Genomic DNA, 14,400 nt, shown 5'->3' with positions numbered 1-14,400 from the left:
ACTCTACTCTGACCTGACATGTAACTACGTGTCAATAAAGGAGCTATATTTCATCCTGTCGAGTGCGACTTTTTTCTTCATATGGATTCAATGTAGACTATGAGCCCTAGTGGGGACAGTGATGATAATGTCTGTAAAGTGTGACATAACATGTTGCAGCAATAGATGCAAGCAAAACAAAGAAAGACAATGGGAGCAGCAGCAAAGCAGCATTGGACATGGGGAGTTTAGTAGTTTAGTATTGTGGAGACACTAAGGTCAGTGGGTGCTCTCGTCTGCTGGCCTGGTTGTCTTTACAAAGACTGCATGTACCAGGGCTCATCCCATTGGACCGCATGTACTTCTTTCCCGTGGGCAGAATACTACTCAGTACTCAGATAACATGGGGGGGGTAGGGGGGTGTAACACAATGGGGTGATACTTTCTGGGATTGCCAACAGTCAATAACATATAGTACAGCCTCAGTAAATTAAACAATATGGAGCATGGACTTCCAGGGTCAATTACCCCAACCAGTGGCACCCACTTTTAGTGGGCACCCACAGAGAGGAGGCAACGACAAGCTTAGGGAACTGACAGAAGTATGTGGCTAGGTGGCCTGATTGTCTCATCCTGGGTTCTGCAAATGTCCTTGAGGGTTCAGTTATGGTCAGTGGAGCAGATCTGTATTTCCCAAGTTGGTGCCATGGTTCCTTGGCTGCTGTCCTGTGGAGTCTCACTGGAAACAGAGGCAGATCCCTCTGTTATAGTTTACAGCTTTTATTCAGAGCATTCTTCCACAGGATTGGGGAAAGGTGGGAGAAGAAATTATCTAAATGTTTGAGTGTTCAATTAACCTGCATATTTGTCCATCAACGGGTGTAGAATAATAAACTGCAAAATTGGCACATTGGGTAATTAGCAGGCATTCAACATATTATCGAACATCAATTGCTCAATTATCATTCATCTTTGTCTTCCAAGGTTATTTAGAGGAATAAATTCTAGGCGCTGATACAATAGGTAATCAGCAGGCCTTCAGCAAATCAACATTAAACAATTAAACAAACAAGAGTCAACCTACAGGCTTATATGAACATACAGGCTCATATGTTATTTTCTCAGGGTGCTTTGCATTGCGCTCTTGCCTAGGTTCAGTGTCCCTTTCAGGACTTGTGTCCGAACCCCCCAAAACTTGATTCGAGCATATGCACCAACGGGGCAATAGACTATAATAGTGTTGACAGAGTCAACGTGTGCTCTGATATGCATCATTTTCAGGCATATACGCTTACTGCAAGTGGACACTCAGATGTATTAGACTGCATCGGGAAGTCCACCTCCGGTAGGTGTATATGCCCGAAAATGATGCACCACAGATCACATGTTGACTGTCAGTACCGGTTATGTCTATGGAGCCTAACTTTTTATGTTTATGGTGAAATAAAAAATAATTCCAGGCAACCTCTTGAATTGTCAGATTACAGATCTTAATAAAGCCTGGAGAAAGGGGTAAAGCGCTGTAAAATGCAGGCAGAGACAGGAAAACGGTGCTGAAGATTGTAGCAAATGTGTTCTCTCACTACAGTACTGGATTCAGAACTACAGTAGCACGTAGAAGTTTGTGCAACCTGATTAAAATTACTGCTATTGTGAACAGTTATGCAAGTTGAAGATGAAACAATCTCTAAAAGGCCTAAAGATGACACATTTCCTTTGTATTTTAGGCAAAAAAATTATATTGTCTTTTTTTATTTTAAAACTGACAAAGCGGGAAATAGGCGAATGCAAAAGTTTGGCACCCTTGGAGATTTGTGTGCTCAGATTTATGGCTTGATCACTATCATCATTAAGAAAGGTCAGGTGATACAAATTTCCCAACTTCATAAAAACCCAGACTCTTATAACCTTGTGCCAAAAAACAGCAGCCATAGGTTCTTATAAGCAACTGCATAGCACTTTGAAAATGAAAATGGTGGAGGCCCACAAAGCAGGAAAAGGCTATAAAAAGATAGCAAAGGGTTTTCATGTTGCCCTTTCCTCAGTTCAAAATGTAATTAAGAAATATCAGTTAACAAGGAACAGTGGAGGTCAAGATAAGGTCTGAAAGACCAAGCAACATTTCAGTGAAAGCTGCTCATAGGATTGCTAGAGAAGCAAATCAGAACCCCAGAATGACTGCAAAAGAACTTCAGAAAGATGTAGCAGACTCTGGAGATGTGCTACATTGTTCTACAGTTCAGATACACCTGCAGAAATATTCCCTTCATGGAAGAGTCATCAGAAGAAAACCTCTCCAGCATTAGAAGTATGCAAATTAACATCTAAACAAGCTAGATTCATTTTTTAAACAAGTCCTGTGGACCAATGAGGTTAAAATAAAACTCTTTAGCCTCAATGATCAAAGGTATGCGTGGAGAAAAAAGGGCACAGAATTTCAGTAAAAGAACATCTTGCCAACCATTAAGCATGGGGATTAGGGTGTTTCATTTTGTATGGTAAAAATTAAAATGTCAAATTTTTGCAGACTTTGCTTACGCCCCGAGTCTCACTAATGTAAAAAGTATATATGCGAAATTTCAAGACGATCGAACAATATTTATAGTTTGCACACTTTTATCAGTTTAATAAAAGTACGCAAAAAACAGATTATCAATGTTAAGTATTTTTTATTAGAAATTCAAACAATTAAAAACTTAGAATAATATTGACAATAAACAGTAACATTGATAGGCAGTATCATACGTATTAAATGATTTACACTAATGTGCTGTGAAAGATGGGGCTCCTTTTGTTCGCTTGGTGATGGCTTTTCTATGATACTCGCCAACTCTTAACAAGAACTGTTTCTGTTGTTCATCTCTGATTGAATTATTAAACTTCTTAGAGCAATGCCCCTTTCTGCTGTGTCATTCACCATCTTAAGGGTATGTGCACACGTAAGCGGTTTTTTTTGTGTTTTTTAAGCGTTTTTACCGGCAAAAACGCTTTAAAAACGCTTAAAAGAAGCATCCCATTCATTTTAATGAATTCTGCACTTTTTGTGCATATTGATGCGTTTTTTTCCGCAAAAAAACGCATCGCGGTAAAAAACGCAGCATGCTGATTAATTTCGCGGAAAAATCCACATTTTTAACTATTTTCTATGAGACTGGGGACGCTCCGGAAAAAAACGCATAAAAAAAGCGCGTTTTTTATGCAAAAATGCTCGTTTTCTAGGAAGGAGTCCGGTGGAAGGAGCCCGGTTTTCAGTCAGGAATTTTCTGCATATGTGGGTACATAGCCTAAGAGCATTGATGGAGCTTCTTAGTGTATCACTGTAATATTCTTCTATGTCATGGATCCCAAATAATTCAAAGAATGTCTTTGTTTTACTTGTAACAAAATTGCTGAGGTCTTTTCCTTCAAAAACGAGGTTTTTACCTTCCAACCGTTTCAGTTCCTTTTTCTTTTTAGGTTTCATTCTTAAATTTTCAAACATCTTCTCCTTCTCAGCCTGACCGATACGTTCATCCAAAGATGCCAATCCTGTTAGTTTCTGACAGATGCCAAATGTGCCTCTTAGCCACTGTGAGGGCACGTTCTCTGACATCTTTATCTGGATAATATTACAGAAGCTGTAGCATCTCCAAATCATTCTTTGGAGCCCATCGTCTGACAATTGCCTCGTGCTAAAAGTGGACATATATCAGACAGACAAAACGTGCTCCTTTTCTTATTCCTTTCAAATCGGTATAAGTCATATGCAATTGTGGAGTGAATAGCACAATTTTGAGTACTTATATGGCCTTTGCCACCCACCTTTCTTCAGTCAGAGCCCCTGGAACCATAAATTCGAAATTGTTTTCATCCCAACCTCCCAGATATAGAAGTGATAGTTGTAATAGCTCTCTGTAATCTTCTCTTGGATGACTGCCATCTTTCAAGACATTGTTGAGGTAGTCCACCATTTTCACACGTTGTTCTTCATTTTCAACCGTAATTCTGCCGGAGACACACTGACTCTAAAGCAATCCCCTTTGTGTACAAGGACTTCTGTTTAACTTCTGATTTTATAGCACCTTTAAAAATCCAGGTTTTTTTTTTTTATTTCCTGCTTTCCTGCATCCTTGTTCAAAAAAAAGAAAATTGAAAAGATATGGAGAGGATAATAAAAGCTGCTAAATGGCAACAAGAGTATGAATCTGTTTTAGGAAAGAAAAGAAAGGGGAAATATTGATTATTCAACACCGAGGCCATATTCAGATTGTCCCCCCAAGTACATCATAAGGCTAGTAACCCAGGTATTAGGAAACCCCTTTTCTAGGTGGCAGGAGACATTTGTGCAGACTGTGGGGAAGGCTGTGGATTTTCTATATGCAGTATGATCTTTGTCATGCTGAGTTGTTAAAAAATTTTGTCTAAAAAGTCACATTTTGTAAGAGGTAAAAACGTGCTGCAAAATCCACTGCAAGATTTGTGCCATGTCCAAATGTGGCATAAAAAGTGTCATAAGAGGATAGTGTGATATATTGTCATTTTTCTGGCCTATGTAAAATTGCTATAGTTTAAGATTTGCATGAAAAAAAAACAATAAAAATATACAGTGGCATGCAAAAGTTTGGGCACACCTGGTCAAAGTTACTGTTATTGTGAGCAGTTAAGCAAGTTGAAGATGAAATTATCTCTAAAAGGCCTAAAGTTAAAGATGACACATTTCCTTTGTATTTTAGTCCGGAAATAAATACTGTCATTTTTTTTTCATTTTAAATTGCAATGCAAAAGTTTGGCAACCCTTGGAGATTTGTGTGCTCAGAAAACTCTGGAGTTGTAGTACATTGTCCTGATGTTCAGAGACACCTGCACAAATATGGCCTTCATGGAAGAATCATTACAAGAAAACCTCTCCTGCATCCTTGCCATAACAATCCTTGTGGATTTAGCAGCACACGAGAGTGTTTCTTTCATTTCCTTGCGCTGGTAAATAAAAACTAAAAGCACTTGTTCCTTGGGAGGGAGTCAAGCTCCCAAAAATTCACCACCAGGCACCTTTTCAAGTAACCAAATTCCCTTTCTAGTACTCATTTTCAGTTTAACTACCTGCAAAACATAATAGAAACACAACATACACATTAGTGTGATGTCGATGATACATTTTCATGAATTTCAGTACTTTCAGATAAAAGTGATCAAAGAGGGCAACCCCTAAATATTCATCGATTTCGCTAAAATTTTTTACGTGGATCTTTTAGATGACTTAGACCAAGGATTCAAGCAAAGTCATAAATCATAACTTCGGAAAAATGAAACACTCTATGGGGATGGATCTATCATGCTTTGGTATTGTGTTGCAGCCAATGGCATGAGAAACATTTCATTGGTAGAGGGAAGAATAGATTCAATGATATTTCAACAAATTATTGATGCGCACATAACACCATCTGTAAAAAAGCTGAAGTTAAAAAGAGGATGGCTTCTACAAATGGATAATGTACACGTCAAAGTCCACATAGACTACCTCAAAAGGCACAAGTTGGAGGTTTTACAATTGCCCCCATAGTCCCCTGATCTGAACATCATTGAAAATCTGTGACTAGACCTCAAAAGAGAAGTGCATGCAAGATAACCCAGGAATCTCACAGAACTGAAAGAATTTTCTGTGGAAGAATGGATGAAAATCCCTCAAACACAAGTTGAAAAACTCTTGGTTGGCTACAAAAAGCGGTTACAAGCTGTAATACTTTCAAAAGGGGGTGATACTAGGTACCAACCATGCAGGTTGCCCAAACTTTTGCAAAAGTCCAGTTTCCTTTTTGTAATTTTTAAAATGCTCTAGACGAAAATATATTTGTTTGCCTATAATACAAATGAAATGTCATCTTTAACTTTAGTCTTTTTAGAGATCATTTCATCTTCATCTTTCTTAGGCCTGTTTCACACATCAGTTTTTTCCCATCAGTCAAAATCCGCCAATTTTTTTAAAAAACGGATCCGCCAAAAAAAGGGATTACATTATTGGTGGATCTTGACTGACGTTTGTCCGTCCCACCCGTTTTTTCACGGATCCGCCAAGAATTTAGCGGCTCCCAGGCGGATGAGACGGACCCTGCAACGTTTTTTCTCGTTGACGGTCCGCTATTTTGAGCATTAACCCATGCATGCCGCTCCGGGAGGCTCTAAATTCTCTCTCTCTCCTCGTCTCGCGATCTCTTCCCGACCCCGCTCTCGGCTCGTCCCGCGATCTCTTCCCGACCCCGCTCTCGGCTCGACCCGCGTTCTCTTCCCAACCCCGCTCGCAGCTCGTCCCGCGATCTCTGCCCGACCCCGATCTCTTCTCGCGGCTCGTCCCGGTCCCGCGATCTCTTCCCAGTCCCGCGGTCCCGCTCTCTTCTCGTGGGCCCACTACCTCGGCGGTACTTTTTGTCTTGCCTGCGGTTCTTTTAACATTCCTACATCGGCGGACCCCGTCAATGCAATGGTCCGGTGGCACCCGTTGGTGTCTCGACGGACACGGATCTGCTCTCCGCCTTTTTGGTGGCTGGCAACTGACGGGAATAACGTAAGTGTGAAACAGGCCTTAACTGTTCACAATAACAGTAATTTTGACCAGGGGTTCCCAAACTTTTACATGCCACTGTACACTGCTCAGTGCTGCTGTATAATGTTCTCCATGCTGCTGCTGATGAACAGGTGTTACACAGGGACACACTAGCCAAAGGAAAATCAGAATTAGAGAGATCCTGCAGAGGGTTAAAAAATGCAGGATACAAGTGTAGGTAGGTCAGCCGACTGGGGGGTGGTCCACTACTTGCCGCAAACAGACTTGAGACGGAGACAGAGTTGTGTCCAACAGGTCCTCTTTTATTGGCCGTCCTCATACAGCAGCAGCTTGACACTCTCCGCACACAGGCCCGGGTACCTTCGCTTCCTCCTTACTTCTGTAGGATGGTCCTCGCGGTTCTTTCACTGCAGCTGCCCTAGACCTACCACTACAACGCTTCGCCTGCCCGAGTCCGTCCGTCTTGTGGTACCCCCAGGCTCTCTCCGTCTGCGGCTTCTCTTGTCAGGGCCACCCCCCTGACTGTCTCAGCTGTCAGTCCCCTCTGGAGCTTCTTCACTGTGCTTCTCCTCCTTGGGTCTGCTCTACTCCTGAGCTCCTCTCCCTGGACTGACCGCTTCTAGAACTCTCTGTCTTACTTTTATCCCCCTCCTTTCGAATTCCCCCTAGAGTTCTTGTAACCCCGCCCCCCATGACTGTGCGGTTTCGTAGCCATAAGCTGATATTAAGCCCTTTTCTCACAGCTCTCTACTGCCATCTTGTGGCCAAACTTCAGTATTACACCCATCTCCCCTATCTCCAGATGTCTCCCTTCTTTCAATACAACAGTCCACCTAAAGCACACTATCCATCATCTTCCCACTGCAGACAGGTCCGTAAGTCAGTCCACTTCCCCTACACGAGACACAATAATGTTATTCCTTTTGTACACAAATAATAATTGCTTGTTCAGAAACATTATCTGAAAAATACTAGAACAATTTAGAAGTATAAATCCAACTGCTTACCAGGTTAGAAGCACAGAGATCAGCCTTTAGATCTGTCCCCTCTGGGCTGATTGTCGTGGACCCCCATGTGCCATATAATAACATTCTATGGAGTGTAATGTATCTGGCTTTGGAAGGTAACAGTGTGAAGTCTAAACAAGGCCGTTGTATAGAGAATAGCATCCAGTCTTTAGTGTATGTAAGACTTTTAGTAATAACAGTGCATATATGATAAAGCATTACTAATCATTCATTTCTTACTGATTTCTGTTTGCCAGGTATAAGAATCAGTTCCCAGAGTGTTCTGAGATCTGACATTAGGGAGTTTTGGGAAAAACTAGGAAGCTGCGTGCAGGCCGAGAGAGATGGTGGCCATATTGACATATTTATTCCGCTAGCTGCTTCAGGTATGACAGATTTGATAAGATCTTGTCATAGTAATCACTAAAAAATCACTGAATATGCAAATCAGCCCTATGTGAAATATCTAGCCTAATGTCACAACGCTTTGTAACAAATTGTGAAATAAAGCCAGCCATACACATCCGATGCCTGTTGAGGAACGATGCTTAGGTGTATAGCCATCTCGGACACCTCTCTCCCACACACGGGGGCGCTCCTGTGTTCTTTATGAAAAAGCTGCCGATACACATATCTGGTGGTGGCTTATCTCTGGGAGAAAAAAATTGGACCTTCCCTATTGACATCTCCCCCGACAATCAGTTGTCCGGTACCATCATATGAATTAGATTGTCGGCCAAATCCGGCTACTGGCTTTCATCTACCCACCTGTAACTGGCCCATAATCTAGCATCTACAAATAGTAAGGGTATAATAAGTGGCACTAATTCAAAGATGTAAAATAATTACGGTAAGTTTCCTTTATTGCGATCTCACAATCCAAAGAACAGTGAAGACACACAGCACCACTACTCTTCCTATAGGCCTCTTAGTAATAATCAAGAATATTTGCCACTTTTCCACTCTCTAATATCAATTAGTTTAATGTATATTTTGTTTTCTTACACTTTTTTTTTTTTTTTTTTTTTACATGTAACTGCATACATTACATCAGATCTTGAATGCAGTCTTCACTTACTCTTCTAGCTTCTCATCGTCATGTGTTCTGTGCCCTACAGTTTACCATGGCTCATGCACAGATTCTAGTCTGCCCTAATGTTTTACATTGCATTGCAGAATCTGGAATGGAAATTCTTGGGCATCTTTCTCAGATAGCTGGGGTCCCCTTTTCTTCCCCATCCGGAATTGCAACGGGATCCTTCCATCATAGTAAGTTTAGGCCTGAAATTTTCAACAATTCATATGTGTTGCATTAAAAAGAGGAACACCTAAGATCATTAAATCACATTGGAGTTACAGAAAAATCCTATATTTCATACTACATTGATCTGAAATTCTAGATAACGCATCACTTTATTTTTTTTTTTCATGTTTTGTCTTTAGTGCTCTACAGTTGATTTTCTCCCAACCACATCTATGAAATTCTGGGAAAAAGAATTACAAATAAATTTAAATATTGTAGCTAAGGCCACTTCAGTGAATTCAAAGTCATCAATAAAGGGAGACTGATGCGTTAACAAAACTGTTAGCATAAAAAAGTAGCTGTATCTGTGGCATAAAAGTAGCTGTATATGAGCATAAAAAGTAGCTGTATATGTGGCATAAAAAGTAGCTGTATATGAGCATAAAAAGTAGCTGTATATGTGGTATAAAAAGTAGCTGTGTATGTGGCATAAAAAGTAGCTGTATATGAGCATAAAAAGTAGCTGTATATGTGGCATAAAAAGTAGCTGTATATGAGCATAAAAAGTAGCTGTATATGTGGTATAAAAAGTAACTGTATATGAGCATAAAAAGTAGCTGTGTATGTGGCATAAAAAGTAGCTGTATATGAGCATAAAAAGTAGCTGTATATGTGGCATAAAAAGTAGCTGTATATGAGCATAAAAAGTAGCTGTATATGTGGTATAAAAAGTAGCTGTATATGAGCATAAAAAGTAGCTGTGTATGTGGCATAAAAAGTAGCTGTATATGAGCATAAAAAGTAGCTGTATATGTGGCATAAAAAGTAACTGTATATGAGCATAAAAAGTAGCTGTATATGTGGCATAAAAAAGTAGCTGTGCATGTGGCATAAAAAGTAGCTGTGCATGTGGCATAAAAAAGGAGCTGTATATGTGGCATAAAAAGTAACTGTATATGAGCATAAAAAGTAGCTGTACATGTGGTATAAAAAGTAGCTGTATATGTGGCATAAAAAGTAACTGTATATGAGCATAAAAAGTAGCTGTATATGTGGCATAAAAAAGTGGCTGTACATGAGGCATAGAAAGTAGCTGTACATGTGGCATAAAAAAGTAGCTGTGCATGTGGCATAAAAAGTAGCTGTACATGTGGTATAAAAAGTAGCTGTATATGTGGCATAAAAAGTAACTGTATATGAGCATAAAAAGTAGCTGTATATGTGGCATAAAAAGTAACTGTATATGAGCATAAAAAGTAGCTGTATATGTGGTATAAAAAGTAGCTGTATATGTGGCATAAAAAAGTAGCTGTTTATGAGCATAAAAAGTAGCTGTATATGTGGTATAAAAAGTAGCTGTGTATGTGGCATAAAAAGTAGCTGTTTATGAGCATAAAAAGTAGCTGTACATGTGGTATAAAAAGTAACTGTATATGTGGCATAAAAAAGTAGCTGTATATGTGGCATAAAAAGTAGCTGTATATGAGCATAAAAAGTGGCTGTATATGAGCATAAAAAGTAGCTGTATATGTGGCATAAAAAAGTAGCTGTATATGTGGCATAAAAAAGTAACTGTATATGTGGCATAAAAAAGTAGCTGTGCATGTGGCATAAAAAAGTAGCTGTATATGTGGCATAAAAAGTAACTGTATATGAGCATAAAAAGTAGCTGTATATGTGGCATAAAAAGTAACTGTATATGAGCATAAAAAGTAGCTGTACATGTGGCATAAAAATTAACTAAATGTGGCATAAAAAGTAACTGTATATGAGCATAAAAAGTAGCTGTATATGTGGTATAAAAAGTAGCTGTATATGTGGTATAAAAAGTAGCTGTATATGTGGCATAAAAAGTAGCTGTATATGTGGCATAAAAAGTAGCTGTATATGTGGCATAAAAAGTAACTGTATATGAGCATAAAAAGTAGCTGTACATGTGGCATAAAAAGTAACTAAATGTGGCATAAAAAGTAACTGTATATGAGCATAAAAAGTAGCTGTATATGTGGTATAAAAAGTAGCTGTATATGTGGCATAAAAAGTAGCTGTATATGTGGTATAAAAAGTAGCTGTATATGTGGCATAAAAAAGTAGCTGTATATGTGGCATAAAAAAGTAGCTGTATATGTGGCATAAAAAGTAGCTGTATATGTGGCATAAAAAGTAACTGTATATGAGCATAAAAAGTAGCTGTACATGTGGCATAAAAAGTAACTAAATGTGGCATAAAAAGTAACTGTATATGAGCATAAAAAGTAGCTGTATATGTGGTATAAAAAGTAGCTGTATATGTGGCATAAAAAGTAGCTGTATATGTGGTATAAAAAGTAGCTGTATATGTGGCATAAAAAAGTAGCTGTATATGTGGCATAAAAAAGTAGCTGTATATGTGGCATAAAAAGTAGCTGTATATGTGGCATAAAAAGTAACTGTATATGAGCATAAAAAGTAGCTGTACATGTGGCATAAAAAGTAACTAAATGTGGCATAAAAAGTAACTGTATATGAGCATAAAAAGTAGCTGTATATGTGGTATAAAAAGTAGCTGTATATGTGGCATAAAAAGTAGCTGTATATGTGGTATAAAAAGTAGCTGTATATGTGGCATAAAAAAGTAGCTGTATATGTGGCATAAAAAAGTAGCTGTATATGTGGCATAAAAAGTAGCTGTATATGTGGCATAAAAAGTAGCTGTATATGAGCATAAAAAGTAGCTGTATGTGGCATAAAAAGTAACTAAATGTGGCATAAAAAGTAGCTGTATATGTGGTATAAAAAGTAGCTGTATATGTGGCATAAAAAGTAGCTGTATATGTGGTATAAAAAGTAGCTGTATATGTGGCATAAAAAGTAGCTGTATATGTGGTATAAAAAGTAGCTGTATATGTGGCATAAAAAGTAGCTGTATATGTGGCATAAAAAGTAACTGTATATGAGCATAAAAAGTAGCTGTACATGTGGCATAAAAAGTAACTAAATGTGGCATAAAAAGTAACTGTATATGAGCATAAAAAGTAGCTGTATATGTGGTATAAAAAGTAGCTGTATATGTGGCATAAAAAGTAGCTGTATATGTGGTATAAAAAGTAGCTGTATATGTGGCATATAAAGTAGCTGTATATGTGGCATAAAAAAGTAGCTGTATATGTGGCATAAAAAGTAACTGTATATGTGGCATAAAAAAGTAGCTGTATATGTGGCATAAAAAAGTGGCTGTACGTGGTGGCATAGAAAGTAGCTGTACATGTGGCATAAAAAGTAGCTGTACATGTGGCATAAAAAGTAGCTGTACATGTGACATAAAAAAGGGGCTGTACATGTGGCATAGAAAGTAGCTGTATATGTGGCATAAAAAGTAACTGTATATGTGGCATAAAAAAGTGGCTGTATATGTGGCATAAAAAAGTGGCTGTACGTGGTGGCATAGAAAGTAGCTGTACATGTGGCATAAAAAGTAGCTGTACATGTGGCATAAAAAGTAGCTGTACATGTGACATAAAAAAGTGGCTGTACATGTGGCATAGAAAGTAGCTGTACATGTGGCATAAAAAGTAGCTGTGCATGTGGCATAAAAAGTAGTTGTACATGATGTGGCATAGAAAGTAGCTGTACATGTGGCTTTAAAAATAGCTGTGTTGGTTATTGATGATACCATTATAGATTATTGGATATCATATAATTAAATCCTTGGTGCCTTTCCCTACCCCTGTCTATGTCCTGTCTTCCCTTATATTATTTGAATGTATGTTACATTGTTAGTTTACGCTCCCTTACATGGGAATTCATAACTTGGACTTGGTTTAATAAGTTTCTAAATAAAATTTATTGAAATTAAAAAAAGTAGCTGTGTACATGTAGCATAAAAATGCATATTGATATTTCATGCCATTGAAAGGGTAAAATCCTCTTTAAAAAATTTGAAATAGAAATTCTAGTTCTTATTAGTGCAGTGCTGTGCAAAAGTTTTAGGCAGGTGTGGGAAAAATGCTGCAAAGTAGGAATGGTTTAAAAAATAGAAGAGTGAATAGTTTATTTTTAGCAATTAACAAAATGCAAAGTGAGCGAAAAAAGGGAAATCTAAATCAAATCAATATCAAATCAATATTTGGAATGTCCGCCCTTTCACTTCAAAACGGCATCTTTTGTTCATTCACTTTGCATTTTGCTAATTGATAAAATAAACTATTCACTCTTCTATTTTTGAAACGGTTCTTACTTTGCAGCATTTTTATCCTTACTTGCCTAAAACTTTTGCACAGTAATGTATATTTTTGAACATACAGTATATACCTTTAGTCTTCTTATTAAACATTATGGCCACAATTCATCATTGCCTTTATATCTTTTTGTTGTCTAGTTTTGTGAGTATTTGCGCCTTTTTTCTTTGCACCCAATTCAGTATTCTGTTTGTGCCTTTTTGAAATCCATTTTATACCTGCTTGCCTGATGTATTTGCCTAATTCATCAACTGCAACATTTAAAAAACAATTGGAGCAACTCTACTTTAGCTCCCCTTGTTGTATTTTTTTTTTTTAAACCACCCAGTATTTGGCACGATTTTTGCCCTATGCGTCCTTTTTTGCGTAAAAAGTTCCAAAAATAGCTCAATAAAAAAAGACCATATTTTACTTTATGGCAAATTGATGAATAATGTGCGCAATTTTTGGTGAATTAGGGCCTATGTATAGAATTGTAATTGGATGTCTGTTATGTCCTATATTGGGAGGAGTGTATTCCTTGGGTGTCTTTTTTATTATGGGGAGACTAATATAAAACAGCATTTGATAATGAATAATGGTATAATGACATCTGAAGAAGCATTTTAAATATCATGATTCTTTTTATACTAGCATTAACATACCTTTGGTTCTGGAGTTCTCAGCCCCTACATTGTTCTCCTAAACGCCAGATACTATTGTAGACTACTAACATTAGTGCAATTCTAGAATGTAATGCTGCTATATTCTGCCAGCATTAATATATAAATATTAGTCCTCAGTGAATGGCTGCCTGTCCCCCAAAAGAGTGGATCTCCTCCTTTTACATACTTCACTGATGTGAAACTACAAGCCTGGTGTAGACTAGCTGGTGGAATCGAAGAGGCTCTACAAGTGGTCAGGAAGCAAATGAAGAAGTACCTAGCTGATCTCCAGAGGAATGTCTCCGGAAAGATAATAGGTACTTAGCCTATGGTATAAGATCATTTTCTAAATGGCATAGCTCCTTAATGATTAGGCATTTGAATACTGGCTGTGTGAATCATCGACTCTCCACTCTACTCTCAAGATCACATCTCACCACCTGTGCACTTGACCCGATCCCATCCCACTTCATCCCAAACCTCACCGCAGTATTCATCCCATCCCTAACCAATCTCTTCAACCTATCACTAACAACTGGTGTTTTCTCCTCAAGCTTTAACCCCTTTCTGACATCTGATGTACTATCCCGTCCACGGTACCCGGGCCCGTATGACCAGGGATGGGATAGTGCGTCAGGGTGATCGCGGCTGGGTGTCAGCTGATTTTCACAGCTGACACCCGGCACTGTGTGCCAGGGGCGGTCACGGACTGCCCCCGGCACATTAACCCCTGGCACACTGCGATTAAACATGATCGCAGTGTACCGGGGCT

The 14,400-nt window shown here is 38.5% G+C and overlaps 1 protein-coding gene across 1 annotated transcript in view; it reads left to right on the top strand.

The window, feature by feature from the left end:
• ECT2L (epithelial cell transforming 2 like) overlaps positions 1 to 14,400 on the top strand; it is a 111,835-nt gene that overhangs the window by 48,947 nt on the left and 48,488 nt on the right. Inside the window, exons 9-11 of the mRNA XM_073575716.1 lie at positions 7,782 to 7,910; positions 8,701 to 8,793; positions 13,760 to 13,945. Coding sequence (XP_073431817.1) covers positions 7,782 to 7,910; positions 8,701 to 8,793; positions 13,760 to 13,945 — 408 coding nt within the window. The remainder of the gene's footprint in view (positions 1 to 7,781; positions 7,911 to 8,700; positions 8,794 to 13,759; positions 13,946 to 14,400) is intronic.

Source organism: Dendrobates tinctorius, unplaced genomic scaffold (assembly GCF_039654945.1).
Source record: "Dendrobates tinctorius isolate UK_male_01 unplaced genomic scaffold, ASM3965494v1 ptg000046l, whole genome shotgun sequence".
NCBI classification, from domain to species: domain Eukaryota; kingdom Metazoa; phylum Chordata; class Amphibia; order Anura; family Dendrobatidae; genus Dendrobates; species Dendrobates tinctorius.
This window is presented reverse-complemented; position numbering and strand designations above follow the sequence as displayed.